Source organism: Theobroma cacao, chromosome 3 (genome assembly GCF_000208745.1).
Source record: "Theobroma cacao cultivar B97-61/B2 chromosome 3, Criollo_cocoa_genome_V2, whole genome shotgun sequence".
Lineage (NCBI taxonomy): Eukaryota > Viridiplantae > Streptophyta > Magnoliopsida > Malvales > Malvaceae > Theobroma > Theobroma cacao.
Genome location: NC_030852.1, coordinates 35,496,029 through 35,511,240, shown reverse-complemented (window position 1 = coordinate 35,511,240; position 15,212 = coordinate 35,496,029). Strand labels below are relative to the sequence as shown.

The following is a 15,212-nucleotide window of genomic DNA, read 5'->3' as shown; positions in this document are numbered from 1 at the left end:
GAGCTATACATGGTGTATACATCATTTTTACATTATGGAATGTAGATTTAGTGTATACGAAAGTTTATCCCTTTTTTTTTTCTGAATGTTTTTAATTTTTTTACTTTTATGAAAATTAGGATAAAAAGTTATAGTTTTGATGCGTTTTATATTAAAATTTAAATTTGTTTTATGAAAAAATTAATTTACGTGGGTAAATATGTGTCCATTGAACAACTATGATTAAAACTAGTATTGTATAAGAAAAATCTAAGATTTTTTATTAGAAAATTTTGGTTTTTTGCGTTTGAAAACCACAGAAGGAAAAGAAACAATGAAGAAACCCTTAGCGAGGGAGTTGAAAACCCGAAGCCAAAAGCTGCCACACACCCACAAAAGAAATGGCCCTTCTCTTCACCGCACATCCTTCTTCTCTGTTCCTCTCTCAATCCCCAAGATCTTCCCTTTCTCAATCCCCCAAACCCGTCTCTCTCTCCTTTTCCTTTCCCACTAAACCCCACAAAGTCTTCAGATTCTCTTCTCTTGTCTCATTTTCCAGCTCCCAACCCGACCCTACTCCCGAACCCGATTCTGACCCCAAACCCACCCCACTTTCTTCCATAACCGACGAATGGGGCGAGAAAACGGAGCTTGGATCGGAACCCGAACCCACCAAGCTCCCGGATTCGGATCCTCCCACGAACGAGGACGAGTGGGAGGAACAGTATGCGGAGATGGGTAACGGTAGTGCCGCCGCTGCTCAATCGGCTGAGGCGGCGGTCGAGGAGGAGGAGAAGGAGGAGGAGGAGGAGGAGGAGGATGGATTTGATAGTAGGATTGCGGACTTGAAGAGGTGTTTGGTGGACACGGTTTATGGGACAGAGTTGGGGTTTCGTACTGGGCCGGAGGTACGGGCTGATGTTTTGGAGTTAGTCAATCAGTTGGAGGCGGTGAACCCCACCCCAGCTCCGGTTGAAGCTACTCAGCTTCTTGATGGCTACTGGGTTTTGCTGTGAGTGTCTTGTTCTTCACTCAAAATTATTACTTTTTCTTTTCTCAAAAGTTCTTTTAAAGAAAAATAAAATCTTGAAGATTAAAAGATAAAATTGTAATTAATTATAAATAAATAAACGACTAAAGTGTAATATTAACAGTAACATAATTGTATATTAGATAAAAAATTATCTTGCATTTGCTTTGTAGATGAAAACTTCATGGGTACAACTTAGAGATGAGGATGGAGTCAGAAAATATGTTCTTTCGGTCTAAAAATGCATTTTTCTGCCCTTTTGATAGCATTGACATTAACCCCATTACATGTAATGAGGATTAGCATTGAATGGAACCTTCTTGCTGATTTCATGATTGTAAATTATACTACTATATGAGTAACACATGCCCATATACTATCTCCGATGTCAGGATAACAATAGTTAATGCTCGGTAATTTTTCTTCACTGTGCTTCCTACTGATCAGGTACACCGCATCTTCTGAGCTGTTGCCGCTTCTGGCGGCTGGTTCAACCCCCTTGTTAAAAGTCAAAAGTATAAGCCAAACAATTGATACAGAAAGGCTCTCTATTGTGAACTCCACCACATTGGCCAGCCCTTTTGCTAATTTTTCTTTCAGTGCTTCTGCTGCCTTTGAAGTTAGAACTCCTTCAAGAATACAGGTAAATCTTAAACTAAACCTTACTGGTTGTTTAAGTTTAATATGTCTAGAATCAAGTCTGACTACATTGCAAAAAGACAAGAAGTTTATAACCCAGCATAGAACAAATCTGTTTAGGAAAGTGTCATTTAATACTTCCCGAAACTGTTCACCACTTGAAATTTCCGATGTTGGGGTGAATCTGATGCTACTAACCATCTTAAATTATCTGACAGTGGGATAAACCTATGAGAAGGAAAAAATTTTAAAGGAACAGGCTGAGTATGATGATCATTGTCATGTTATTGAATTTGGATCCAAATATAGGGTATATTAGACATGAAACACCTTGCAGTTTGGAATTCCTTTTTTATGAAATATTTGCTCCTAAAGGTACTAATATTCTAACCCAAATATTCAGGTTGAATTTAAGGAAGGTACACTGCAACCTCCGGAGATAAAACCAAGCATTGATCTTCCTGCAGATGTGGATGTTTTCGGTCAAAAAATCAGTCTGTTGCCTGTGCAGCAATCTCTTAACCCGCTGCAAGAGTTGGTGGCTAATATTTCAACAGCCATTTCTGGTCAGCCACCTCTTAAGATTCCCATTCCTGGTGAGCGGTCAGGGTCCTGGCTTCTGATTACGTATCTTGACGAGGATCTTCGGATATCAAGAGGAGATGGTGGTCTTTTTGTGCTTGCTAGACAGGGGAGTCCTCTTCTAGAGCAGTAGCCAGGTGCATTATGAATGTGATATCTATGAAGGGTTTATTTATATCTGCCCTTCATCTCAGGGTTGATCTTTACTTGCATAAAGGAAATTTTTGCTGTTGTCAATTTATACATACTACAGTTTAGGTTATAAACATGCTTTAACAACTATATTTTTTGGTTTATCTAAATGTGAAATACAGACAGATTTTATAACATATGCATCAATTGAAGGAGAATTCGAAATCATTTCAATCAGATGGCCAAACCTGAATGTAGCGGGTAGTATAAATACCTTGTTAAGCTGTCTGCTGATATTGACTGGAATGCCTATCCATTAGTTGGGTTGAGATCTTTTATTGCATGTTAGGCAGAACAAACATAACAGCTAGAGTCACAGCAAGCATCAAACACGTTGTATTTGTACCTTTTACTTGATCTGTGACATTTTTTCTGGTTGATAGTAAAGCTGATGACTTCACTACTCTCTTATAGGGCTGGCTTGTGATGGTGGTCTCGTGCCTCAAAACCTATGCTTACAACATAAATACTTCGAAGTTGAAGTTGAATATTTTGTTGTTAAGTTTGAAGTTGGAACTATACTAACCATAGGAACTACACATTTGACAGAACACTAGCTCTAGAGCCAAAGAACAGTGTTGTTCTAGGGACCGTGGTGTTCATAATTATTATTTCCAACTTGTTTCTCGTGACCTTAGACCTAATTTTCCAGCAAAATCATTGTATGGGTCTGGTCACATGGAAGCTTCATAGTGATACTCTTCTTCTATATCTAATGCAAGAAAAAAGAATTACTGTTGGAATAATGTTTTCTTAACCAACATTGAAGAAAGCAAATGCAAACACCCTGTCTCCAGCATTTTGGTTCCAACCAGTCAATAATTCCATCTCTAGATTCACCTACCTTTTTGAGTTTCTTGTTGAAACCTTTCTGGGATTCATCACAAGCACTTTTTGCTGCTTTATCTGACTTTTTCTTTTCTTTTCCGTTACTAAGATTTGAACTTAATTCCATCCTGGATTCCAGCTTCAGTCTGAAAAAGACCACACTCCTAGCGGATGGGGATTAGCATGGGCGTAGCAATTCAATCAAAAAGCATAAAAAGGAAAACCCAACATCCAAACCTTTTACCAAAATGAAGATAAACGTTTTTGAGTTTCGATTTGATTATTTGATTAGGTTTTCAGATAAAAAGAGATTGAACCAGTACATAATTATTTGATTACGTTCCGTTTTTTATAATAATATGTTAGTATTAAAAAAAATCCACTATGAAGTCAAACTAGATAATTTAAGGCAAGCACCAGCATTCCACCGTCCTTACTCTATTCAAGGTTTCTCTGCAACCGATCCCTTCTGTCCATCACCGAATCATCAAATGAACTCCCAACACTTAAGTCTAAATTTGGTAATTTAAACCTTCTGATCATGACATGTCGTAGTACTATTAGTCCACGTTCACTAATCATAACTCTTAAGAGAAGATTATGTGTAGAGAACCCCTCCGGGTGACGGGTTGACACAGTCTAGCCAGCAAGAAAGACGTGCACCAATCACGGATTGGCGCCACTTTTCACGTATTTTTCTCTTGGAATTCTCCCGTGAAATAAGAAGGAAAAATGATAAAGAGATCGAGATTGAAGAGATGCGAAAAAGCTAGACATTAGGATTCCAGTCATTTATTTCTAATAATTTTATCGTGTTTTTTCCATATTTTGTAGGAAGAAAAATAGCAGATAAGGACGAAAGCGTCACACCTTCTGTATTTTGCTCTTCTTTGCAAAGATTTTTGCATATATTTTCTGTTAGTTTAGTGTGATCCGATATTTGGGTCATAATTAGTTGCTGGTAAACGGGAAAGATCCATCGAAACTGAAGGTGTAAGGGCGATTTTCAACGTAATCTTGGATCCTACAAGACACGTTTTGGGCACAGAAATCGACCCAGAAGACAATCATCTTGTTTTTAGAGAGAGTAATGGGAGTGATGATCAACTAGAGCCTCAGATAGCAAAGTGCAAGAATTTTTGTTCGAGCTAGTTCGATAAGGTTTTCCTTGTTTTAGGGACTTTCTTGTCGTGGTTTGAGAATTTCAAGCGAGAAGCTTTTAAGGTTTAAGGTATAGAGATTAGAAAGATTAAAAGGGTTTCTCGTGAACATGAGCGACAAGCAACCAGCGAAGCTAAACGATGAGCAAATCGCCGAGCTTCGAGATATCTTTCGTTCTTTTGATCGGAACAACGATGGAAGCTTGACGCAGCTCGAACTCGGTTCGCTTTTGCGGTCATTGGGGCTGAAACCGAGCCCTGACCAGGTCGAAGCCCTGATACAAAAGGCCGACACGAATAGCAATGGTCTGGTGGAGTTCTCGGAGTTCGTGGCTCTGGTGGCTCCGGAGCTGCTGTCGGAGAAGTCACCCTACAGCGAGGAGCAGCTGAAGCAGCTGTTCAAGATGTTTGACAGGGATGGTAATGGTTTCATCACTGCTGCTGAGTTGGCACATTCTATGGCGAAACTTGGACATGCGCTGACGGTGGAGGAGTTGACGGGGATGATCAAGGAGGCCGACACGGATGGGGACGGGAGGATCAGTTTTGAGGAATTCGCACAGGCAATCACTTCGGCTGCTTTTGATAACTCCTGGGCTTGAAGGGATATATCTATAGTAGTTTTGTGGTATGTTTGGCTTTATCTATGCTTTGCAATCAGCCAACAAGACATTAGACATGCTTTGATGATTGAAAACATCTCGATGCTTTATGTTGCTTAGTAGCATTAGCCCTGCAGTATTACTTCATTGGATCAGAGATTAATCTATTTACCTGTTCATCGGTTGCAGGGGGAAGATGATTCCAAAGCTTTCCAACAGTTGAGAGTGAGGCATACCCACATGTTTATTCTGCTGCAAAGGCTGATTCCTTTCTGATTCATGTAAAATTCAAAAATTGGTTTTGATCATCATTCTTCTGACATCAGTCTGTCGCAACTGTGCCAGAATTATCCATATGTTCTTCTTACATTGGATCATTCTCGCTAGTTTTTTTCTTTTGTGGCTAAAGAGTTGTATTAAATTCTTAGGAGTTGGAGCTTTCTCCCTTTAGATTGTATTAGCCTCTTTCTTTTGAAAGATTGTTCATTTTGGCTGAATTTGGAATGTTTATTCCTCATGTTGTTGCTGCATTACATGGTAGGATGTACTGTGATGTTCTTTAGCTCAATGGTATGGGCATGGCCTGTAACTTGATATCAACCACTCTCATCACAAGGAGGATTTAGCCCCCAAAAACCAAGCGAATAGATTGAAAAGCAGCTAATCAAATGGAAAGACAAAGGAGAAAAATTAATGAAATTTCGGCTTCCATCAGAGAATTTTACATGTTTATGGAAGAACAAAGGGTGTTAACCTGAGGAAAAGCACCTTTCCTTCCATCTGAAACTGTAGATAATAGAATCTAAGCTTTTAGCTTAATGGGTCGAGTATATCTCTCTCTGAGCACACAAGTATTCAATGCAACTCAAGATTTTCGAAAGGGAAGCACACTCAATTTAATTGTGGAGATGGGGAGAAGAGCTACATGTCTTGTACCTTTTGCTCCTCCAAACTTGGCATGAATTAACTTATTTGACATTCAACAAACTTGATTAGCTACAAGGTGAAAAGCATCAGCCAAGCTTTACTTTCACCTTCTCCGCATAAGTGCAACAGTGAGTGCGTGCACGTATGTACACCTAGAATGAATTTTTGCCACAAAACTAAAGATGATTAAAGGAAATGCTGAGAGCCTTCCATTGAACAATATGCATAAATACTCCAAAATGGTTTCATAGAACTATGTAAGAAAGAAAATACACTGAGTTCTCTATAGCAGGTATATATCAGACAGAACAACAAAGACAGTAGTCATAAAGTGCAACAATCCTTCCAAATGCAAGGAAATGCTATACCCTTGGCATGTTATAAGAACAGAATGTGAAACAGCATCAAGCCTTCTTCTTCTTGGATTTGAGCATCACGAACCCAACAAACATGCAGAGGAGGCAGAGAAGCACCACGCCGGCACAAACAGGAATCAGTATGGCATACTCTTGGGGTAGAAAATACTTGTGGATAAAATTATCACTGTCCACAAATGGCTGGAAAACACCATGAAAGAAGGAAGAGTCAGAATCAAACAGGTTCACAAACAGGGTGCTGAGATTGAGAATGAAATAGCAAAATAAGATACTGACCAGGATGATGACCCAAAACGTATAATATGTGAAAATGGATAAGCTGATGAAAGATAACAGGAAACCGACTACTCGATCCGCTAATTCCATTCTATGATGATATTTTTGCAGCCTTTATTGCCTGACATAAACCAACGACTTTGAGAATGTAATCATTATCAGCGATTACCCAAAATTCGCTACCCTTCCCTGCGATTTCCCAATTGGATCCCACGAACCCATAAAGCTTCTAAGATTTTAAAGCACAAAAATCAAGAAAAGGATTCGAAAGAATCGGTGAAAGTACCTTCAGCACGAGATCGATAGAAGCGGAAGATTTCTAGCTTTGGTTGCGAGACTTTCCGCTGCAGAAGGCTAGAGAGTAAATCGAAAGATTGAAAGTCGCTATGTTTGGGGAGAACGAAATTGGGAGGGGGGGGAGAAATTCAGAGGAGAACGTTTTATAGGATAACTGATAGGTTGGGGGGTTTCTATATTTGTTTGATTATTCAAAGGACTCTGTTTTTTTCTCTCTTTTTAGATGTAACTCCTCTGTTCTTCAATTAAAAGGATTTATTGTTTAATAAAAAAGGGATTTCAATGATATGATCAAAATCCAAATCTGTCTTCTATTCTTAAAAATATTAATTTTTATGAATCGAGTCTTTATACTCTCAAAATTTATCCGATCATTGACAATCAATATTAATTTCTTTAAAGGTTAATGCCAAAGAAATTTCTCATTTAATTTCGTACGCATCAGCTGTGTGGCAGGGGCACATATGACAAGATAACAAAGCTTGGATTCCCAGATTTTGTATAACAGGGCGACAGCCAGAAACTAGTGCTAAAACAATCAAATAATCCCTGATCTCAAGTAATCTTCTATCGGGAAAAATGGAGGCTCTAAAAGAATACACAAAAGGCAGATGATGAGGAAAATTTATTATCCCATGGAAGAAGCCTTCAGAAGAAGTCTTGCAGCATCCAAAGCAATGTGTGTTTTTTTTTTTTAAACAAAACAGCATCCAACTTATCGCTTCCACAACAGTCTCACAGTTTTGATAGTCTGAAAATGCAAAACAGAACACAGTTTTCAGTTCTCACCATCACTTGTGCAGCATCCATTGCATTATATCCTTTCTGATAACTCCCTCGCCTCTTGTGTAATTCAACCTCAATGTGTCAGGTCCATTGATGCTCAAATGCCTGTATTGGATCATGTTTCCGGCAGCCGTTGGCAGCCGCATCATCATTGCAATTGTGGGTAAGGATTTAGACCACATATATGTTGATGTGCTAAAAAGATGTCTATCAGCTTCATGGTTTCTAGGTGTCTGGATGCTTCCATGAGTTTTCAATGGGTGTGAATTTATCACTTGCTTTGAAATGTTCATTTTCGCATTGCCAGCATGATGGTGGGGTTTCTGCTGGGGTGGAACTCGGATCTGAGCTGAAGGTTTCATTTTGTCAAGCCACCGCAGGATCCAGTTACCAAGATTCCGACCAACTTCTAGGTCTCTCTGCTGTATGTTCCGGTGAACTTTGAGTGCCACATCAAATGCAGCTCGTGTTCGTCTGGTGATGAAAAAGACAACAGATTTGAATTTAGAGACGAAAGAAAAAGAAGGAAATATTAAAGAAAGTCTTTTCAAGTGCACATTTGCAATGTCATAGTTCCAAACTAAGTGCAGTAATGAAAAACATTTACCATTCTTCAAGAGAGATAAACAATTATAGTAATGAATGATCATAGCTTTGAAGTAGTAACAGCAACAGCAGCTATAGTTGCAAACTCATACAAATGCATCTCACCCATGAGAAACGTTGCAAACTGAATTCATACTATACCACTAAAAGAAACCAAATACAAATCAAAGACAGGGAACAAAAGGAGAAATGCAAACCATCCCTTGAATCCTAATTCCCATGTCCATTCTGGACTCCGTGGGCAGCGCAAATAGGCCCTATGTCACAGGACCTAAAGGCAGCATTAGTGCATAAGAGGATACCTGTCTGCTGAGGCACAATGAGGGCACGGACAATCAAAAGAAAACAACTATGGACTACAGAACCTAATTCTACCCCAATGGACCGATTCTCACAGGCAGCAGACCCTAACTCTCCGAATTTCTTTTTGAAGAGCTGCAAGTAACCTTAAGTTCCTGTAAGCCAAACATTCAACAACACAAAAACAAACCTCCACTAAAGAATGGAAAGAATGTAATCACCATGAATGATATGTATCATGAATTGAATGAATCCTGCAGAAATGAAAGATTCTTGTAGGTGTTATAAGTCAGTTAGCGGTCAAAATTTTTGGTTTTCATGATATTGGGATGATGGTGCATAGTGTCAGCCTAAAAGGTCTATGGAAATTTGGTAGTTTTTCGATCACGTAATTTCACCTCATCATTCATAGCCTATAATTTACACATTCATTTCCATAAATTCGTATCGATAGCTTAATCAAGCAACAAAGAGATGATGCAAACTAAACCAAATCCTCAACAAAAACACAAAACCAATCAAGAATCATGTCAAAGAATCGAAAGGAAACAAAGCAATAGACAAAAAGATTAAACTAAGAGAGAAATTGGCGAATCCCTTTACCTTTGGACAAACTGTCGGATCCTAGGATGCTCAGGGCTAATAATCCGTCGCTGAATCCTCAAAGCAAGCCTGTAAGTTCGTTTAAGCCCCAAGAAATAAGCGGTTCCCAATGTGATCTCCCACAGTACCATCTTCCCCCCCCTACGTTCTTCCCCTTTCTATCTTTCCAACTCTTTCTCTTTCCTACGATCTTCGCTTTGGGTTTGTTTCGTTCTTCTCTGTGGGTCAGTTTCCCTTCTTGTACTTTTCCAAAATGGTGCTTCTTTTCTTTTCCAGCAAGTTACAAATAAGTTCTCTCTGATTGTCGCTGTTCTTCGGAGCCGCCAGAATTTTCGATCTCGCTCTTGGTGACGTCCTCTTCTCTTTGTTTGAGCTAACTGCGAACATCACCGAAACACAGAAAACCAATCGCAGCCGTTGAGATCCTTCTAAATTATATCTCCACCGTTTACCGATTTCGACGTGGATTTTATTGGGCCGAACTTAAATATTTCAGGCCCAAATTTTAAAGTTTTTGCTTCTAAGGCTTTAACATCTCGATTCTACCTTACATTTGAAATTTTTATGCAAATTTGACCCCAAAAAAATCTCAATATTCCAATATTAAGCTCAAACTTATGCATATTTTTTAACAAAATGATGTTGCAAATTGGCTTTTTTTTTTTAAATATAGAAAATAATGTAACAATGTAATTGTGGTCACCTCATAACTTTAGATAGTCCACCTGTGGTGTTTGGTATTTTATAATGCGATGTAATTTGAGGAAAAATAGTATTAGTGTTTGGTATATAAATAAAATAATGATAAAAATGCAGTGAAGATAATATTGAGACCTTTGGTTTACAAGTACTTTATTGAAAATGTAATATTAATTTTCAAAATTACTCTTATTTATTAAAATATAAGTTTAATATACTTATATTTTTTATTATTAATTTTTATATAATATAATCTCTTAAATATATTTTTNTATTTTATTTTCATTTTTTATTATAATCTTATTTATTTTTTATTTTTTATTTTTAATATAATTTTTATATTATATTTTATTTTAATTTCTAATTCTTATATTATATATTTTATTTTACTGTTTTTTATTTTAATTATAACATTACTAAATGTCTTAAAGAATAAAAATATTTTTAATAACATTACAGAGTGCAATATATATGTTATTGCATTAGTTTTTTACTGTAATCACATTACATATTTTGATTGTAATGTGATTGTATTGTAATCTTACATTACAGTGGTTTGTTGTAAAACAAACACTATAATGTAATTTAATTGAACACATTATAAGAATATGCTCTTATTTCTCTAATACCAAATCCTACTTTAAGGGTAATGTCACGATAGGTTCTCGATATTTATTCAAATGTGTAAGTAAAATATCAACTAATTTTGAGATAAAAAAATATGAAAATGATACTTATATCCTATATAAACTCAATTGAAAATTAGCAATTATTATTATTATTATCAATGCTAACAAAAAACCCAACCTTCAACCCCGATCTTGAAATCAAATAAATTAATGAAGTTAAATTAATAAATTAAAGTTAATTTACAAAAAAATATATTTATAACAATTAATGAATTTTTAATAAATATTTATACTAGTTATAAGTAATTTATAAACAAAAAATAACACATATAACTAAAATTAAATATTAAAATTTATTATTTATAATTGAGTTTAGACAATTGGCACTCTACAATAACCACTCGAACTCGTAATGAATAGTAATATTACTGTCTAAATTCAACCACAAAATCTCTTAATTCCACCTGAGTCAGAGGATTCATTGTAAAGAATCCAATACCATCTTTACACGTGCCATTGAAGGACCGAAAACTACAACACATCTTTAGATAAAATTTGAGGATCTTTTCATGCATTAAATATGGTGACACTATCCATGGGCATGAAGGCCCAATCAAATATTTAATCATGTGACCAATCAAAAACAGATAATTATACTTTTGTAGACTTATGATCTGGTACAATATATGCAGTTATATTAGTCTATTACGAAAAAATATATAAAAATAAGTTAAATTCCGTCTGATTAATACTTTTATAAAAAAATATAAACATTAAATCAATTACTCCATATATATATATATATATATTGATTTCCTCAATTTTTTTAATGTCAATTCAACATGACTATTCTTCTTCAATCTCTTTTTTTATATATATATAAGAAAAAAGATAAAAAATATTATATCATCTTAGGCCATGATATGTCTAGACTGTCTGCAAATAAATAGGAAACAATACTATGTGGTGGATATTCGAAAATATGTAAATTTAATTCTAAATTTTCTGTATGTGTTACCATCCAATCGACACACTGATTGATTTCACTATGTACGTAAAAAATAAAAAGAATTTCTAATGTCTTTACCTTTTTATTTCTAATGTCTTTACCTTTTTTCATTAATAAAAAAGAATTAAAAATATTTTAATAGTGTTTTTTTTCAAGCCGTTGACTCGCTACCAAAATCAACTTCATTGAGAAAAAAAAAAAAGTAAAGTTCACTCATCCACTTTGTGTGTATTAAATCATATTCATGTACTACTGCTAGGAGAAAGAGTAAAGGTCACTCATGAATGTTATTGATTAATCATAATCATAACTCATATATATTATTGATTTTATACTATTTAGTAAAAGCAAGCATATGATTGGTTGGATTGAAAATCGAATTAATCAAAACTGACTTATTTTGGATTTAATCAGTTTTTTTTTTACTATAATGAGAGTATTTTTAGATTTATTTTTAAATATTTCTAATATTTGTATATAGTATATTTGACAATATTTTTGAAGTATATTTTAGAAAAATTAAAAAAATTTAGATACAAATGATTAATATTAATTTTTTGATCAGATCAGATCGATCCTAAAATTTGGATAACTCTCTCCTAATCGATTAATGCTAAAATTTAAAATATGGATCTAAATTAACTAAATTCAATTAAGTATTTCCATTTAATCGGATTAATGTTTATCCTTGCTACTTTTGTTATACACGGAGTCTGAGGTCCACAAATCCTTACTCCCATCTCCCAAGATTTTAAATTTTACCGTACCATAAAAGCAAAAAAGCGCCCCACAACACAACTAAAAGAGCGCTCAAATCAACATCTTCTTTCCCTTTTTTAAAGCTAATAATATTTAAAAATTTGTAATTTTTTGAGATTAATTAAGGTTTAAGTAATAAATAATAATAACAATATCTTCTTCCCTTTTTTAAAGCTAATAATATTTAAAAATTTGTAATTTTTTGAGATTAATTAAGGTTTAAGTAATAAATAATAATAACAATAAAAACAACAGCTCTCCTATTCCTTAAAGAAATAACCAAGCACAACTAAACCTCACCTTCGCTAACCAACCTCTCTCTCTCTCTCAATCTCCAACAACATGCAGAGACAGTCTTTAGGCTCACCGAGCTCCAAGCTCCACATCCATGGAGGAGAAGAGAGTTCACAAGCCGAGGACCCGAAACGCCGAGTAATCATCGACGACGACGACGCTGACCGGAAAGACTCCAAGCCTCGCCGACTGTCGTTTTCGCCTACGTCTTCACCATCGTCGTCGTTGACATCGCCTCCTAAGCCTGAGAAGTTTATCCACCTTATTCCTGTTCTCACTCTCCTTTGTTTTCTCATTCTCTACCTCTCTTCCCACAGTCCTTCGCAATCTGGTACGTTTTTTCGTGTTCACAATCGACGGCTATGAATTTAAGGAGCAAAGTTGTTCAAGTTTAGTATTCACCGTTGGTTTTTTTGATTTTTTGTTTCAGATTTGGCTCATTTCAATGGATTCAAGCATTCCTCAAAGCATTTAGGTATAATGCAGCTTTGATTCTCCTTTTCTTTTTAATTTTTTGAATTTTCTGTATTTTTTGCTCCGTTTTGTTTTTTTGGTTAAGTTGTTTTCCGTTTTCGTTATTTGTAGATTCACGTGAAATCAGCGACGTCGGCCGATTCATTGAGCTTCGGAGAGGCGATGTTTTGGCGATTCGAAGCCTGAGGAATTTGCAAGAACTTGACAAATACGTCCCTAAATCTCGGCCCCACCGAAAAATAGCCGATTTCTAAGACGCGTTCTGTCGGTTTATCTCTTTCACTCTCTCTCTCCCCCCTCTCTCCTCCTGCCGTTTCTTCTTGCTCTAGCTGACCATAAGTTCGCACGTGCTGACTGTTCTTGCACGTGCGAGACATTTTGTGCCCATAATTTTTTTATTGCACGTGTATATTTATATTGCATGTCAATATGTTGGCTTGTGAAGCAAATATCTTAGCTGGCGCTACGTGTGGCGCCTGTTCAATTTTATCATCTTCGTTGAGATGAATAATATTTTTGTATATAAATTATAAAATGAAAATAAATTACTACTAAAAAAATACTTTTAAATTACGAAATTTAAATTGGCTAATTTGCGCCTCCTAGAGGCGTAAGTTAGTGATAGGCGCCTAGAGTCAGCTGGATTGTGTGTGGAATCCAGCTGGAAATTCGGACCGTTATTGCACCTCGTGTTGCGGTTGGGGTTGCCAGCTAGAAAGTTGTACTAATCGCAGGAGCCCATTAACTGCTCCAAACGGTGATAAGCTTACTCTTGATTGCATGCTTACTTCCCTGTTACCATTCTCAGATGATTACGCGCGTAAATTAACTTTGGAATTGCCGGGTCATTGATGAAATTAAAGTTTTTCATTTTTTTGACCTGGCAAGAGCTGTAGTTATCGAATAAATCGAAACGACAAAGCATTGACCCCTCTTCTATTGTTTATGGTAAATTTTTTTACTGAAGTAGTGGGGTGAAAATATGAAAATAGAAGTGGAAGTATCACTGATAAAGAAAGCGATGCTGATTATTTAACACGTGTCAAAAGTTGAGCACGATGTTACGTCAATAGCAAGCCGCAGAAAATTGTCGGTAGTTACTGGGAGAGTCCGATTGGTTCAATCACCTAGCATTCTCGTCGCTCTCTGACTTTCACCGCTTGGTTAAAAACGAAAAGGATAAAGAAAGAGAGCGAAAGAAGGGAGAATAATGAGACGAGACATGGATCACGCGCGTGCCGGTGGTGATGTCCACGAACTGCCTCCATGAGGTGCCAACATATTAGACAATGCCAGGTGTTCTTTCCTACGTGGAGGTTTGATTATTAAGGTCTCTGGTCCACCATCCTTCCAAACGCAACCCCTAATTAGCGACGTAGGGTCCCACGATGAAATACCACCAAAAAGAGTTGTCACTTTTTGTGTAGTCGTCAAAATGCTCAAAATTCTGTTGTTCTGCTTTGCTTTCTCTTTCCTTCTTTCTCTCACACGTGGCTGCCATGCAGGCCTGACATGGTATGGGAGGAGGAATAGCTACGATTTTAAATTTCTTTATCCACTTATTTCAACGCAGTTTGTTATGGCAGGTATTGGTATCATGTAATTCTTCGGTTGGGTCGATTCGATATTTGGATCGAAATTTAGGATATTAAGGTTAATATGTAATTTTTTTTTTCTGAATTAGCACAATAAATTTGAAGGGCAGTTACCAACCAAAGACCACAAGAATCCAGAGTGAGGTTGAAGCTTAGTTTAGCTTAATAATTGGGACAATGATTAATAATTTGAGGGGTTATGATAAAAAAATTCAACCTTTCTTAATCTTAAATAGTGATGGTTGATAGTGATGATGCTCTGCAGATAATGTTGTTGGGGAATGGTGCTAGTGGGCTCCGCCATCACGAGTGGACCTTGAAGAAACCGTCTCGTGAATATTTTACAGGCTGTTTGGTTTTCTTCTTTGTTGGGTGGAATCTGGCTGCTACAAAGACTTTATACCCCACCATCACTTAAAAAAAGCTTCAAGTTCAATCCTCACTGGTCATTTAGTTGGACATGACTTAAAGATTAAGGAAAACCTTTGAATTCTTTTACTTTTTTTTTTTTGGTAAAGAAGTTTATATCTTTCTACTTATACTCATATAAATTTTTAATTTTAATAAAA

At 36.2% G+C, this 15,212-nt stretch overlaps 5 protein-coding genes across 6 annotated transcripts; 3 read left to right on the top strand and 2 right to left on the bottom strand.

Moving 5' to 3' along the window:
• LOC18606809 (plastid lipid-associated protein 3, chloroplastic) lies at nucleotides 286-3,183 on the top strand. The gene is made up of 4 exons (XM_018117839.1): nucleotides 286-991; nucleotides 1,457-1,652; nucleotides 2,052-2,367; nucleotides 2,837-3,183. Exons 1-3 carry the CDS (start codon nucleotides 381-383, stop codon nucleotides 2,361-2,363), a joined length of 1,119 nt encoding a protein of 372 aa, XP_017973328.1. The 5' UTR covers nucleotides 286-380; the 3' UTR covers nucleotides 2,364-2,367; nucleotides 2,837-3,183.
• On the top strand, nucleotides 3,663-5,606 carry LOC18606807 (probable calcium-binding protein CML11). The gene is made up of 2 exons (XM_007040615.2): nucleotides 3,663-5,038; nucleotides 5,202-5,606. Exon 1 carries the CDS (start codon nucleotides 4,521-4,523, stop codon nucleotides 5,010-5,012), a length of 492 nt encoding a protein of 163 aa, XP_007040677.1. The 5' UTR covers nucleotides 3,663-4,520; the 3' UTR covers nucleotides 5,013-5,038; nucleotides 5,202-5,606.
• LOC18606806 (dolichol phosphate-mannose biosynthesis regulatory protein) lies at nucleotides 6,126-7,253 on the bottom strand. 2 transcript variants are annotated; one of them, XM_007040614.2, is made up of 3 exons: nucleotides 6,879-7,253; nucleotides 6,593-6,713; nucleotides 6,126-6,496 (listed from the first exon to the last, which is right to left on the bottom strand). In XM_007040614.2, exons 2-3 carry the CDS (start codon nucleotides 6,680-6,682, stop codon nucleotides 6,344-6,346), a joined length of 243 nt encoding a protein of 80 aa, XP_007040676.1. In that variant the 5' UTR covers nucleotides 6,683-6,713; nucleotides 6,879-7,253; the 3' UTR covers nucleotides 6,126-6,343. The 2 variants fall into 2 exon arrangements, with proteins under 2 accessions (XP_007040676.1, XP_017973330.1); XM_018117841.1 differs by having other exon boundaries at nucleotides 6,593-6,730; nucleotides 6,879-7,122.
• Nucleotides 7,293-9,590, bottom strand: LOC18606805. The gene is made up of 2 exons (XM_018117840.1): nucleotides 9,185-9,590; nucleotides 7,293-8,149 (listed from the first exon to the last, which is right to left on the bottom strand). The coding sequence occupies exons 1-2, from the start codon at nucleotides 9,313-9,315 to the stop codon at nucleotides 7,681-7,683; spliced, it is 600 nt and encodes a 199-aa protein (XP_017973329.1). The 5' UTR covers nucleotides 9,316-9,590; the 3' UTR covers nucleotides 7,293-7,680.
• On the top strand, nucleotides 12,533-13,575 carry LOC18606804. Its single transcript, XM_007040611.2, has 3 exons — nucleotides 12,533-12,905; nucleotides 13,005-13,049; nucleotides 13,160-13,575. Exons 1-3 carry the CDS (start codon nucleotides 12,623-12,625, stop codon nucleotides 13,300-13,302), a joined length of 471 nt encoding a protein of 156 aa, XP_007040673.1. The 5' UTR covers nucleotides 12,533-12,622; the 3' UTR covers nucleotides 13,303-13,575.

Excerpts from the sequence above, each read along its gene's own strand:
- LOC18606809 (XM_018117839.1), top strand. The coding sequence starts at position 381 with ATGGCCCTTCTCTTCACCGCACATCCTTCTTCTCTGTTCCTCTCTCAA. Across the intron at positions 992-1,456 it reads GATGGCTACTGGGTTTTGCT|GTACACCGCATCTTCTGAGC; the intron begins GTGAGTGTCTTG and ends CCTACTGATCAG. Across the intron at positions 1,653-2,051 it reads GAACTCCTTCAAGAATACAG|GTTGAATTTAAGGAAGGTAC; the intron begins GTAAATCTTAAA and ends CCAAATATTCAG.
- LOC18606807 (XM_007040615.2), top strand. The coding sequence starts at position 4,521 with ATGAGCGACAAGCAACCAGCGAAGCTAAACGATGAGCAAATCGCCGAG.
- LOC18606804 (XM_007040611.2), top strand. The coding sequence starts at position 12,623 with ATGCAGAGACAGTCTTTAGGCTCACCGAGCTCCAAGCTCCACATCCAT. Across the intron at positions 12,906-13,004 it reads CCACAGTCCTTCGCAATCTG|ATTTGGCTCATTTCAATGGA; the intron begins GTACGTTTTTTC and ends TTTTTGTTTCAG. Across the intron at positions 13,050-13,159 it reads GCATTCCTCAAAGCATTTAG|ATTCACGTGAAATCAGCGAC; the intron begins GTATAATGCAGC and ends CGTTATTTGTAG.
- LOC18606805 (XM_018117840.1), bottom strand. The coding sequence starts at position 9,315 with ATGGTACTGTGGGAGATCACATTGGGAACCGCTTATTTCTTGGGGCTT. Across the intron at positions 8,150-9,184 it reads ATCCGACAGTTTGTCCAAAG|ACGAACACGAGCTGCATTTG; the intron begins GTAAAGGGATTC and ends TTTCATCACCAG.
- LOC18606806 (XM_007040614.2), bottom strand. The coding sequence starts at position 6,682 with ATGGAATTAGCGGATCGAGTAGTCGGTTTCCTGTTATCTTTCATCAGC. Across the intron at positions 6,497-6,592 it reads CGTTTTGGGTCATCATCCTG|CCATTTGTGGACAGTGATAA; the intron begins GTCAGTATCTTA and ends GGTGTTTTCCAG.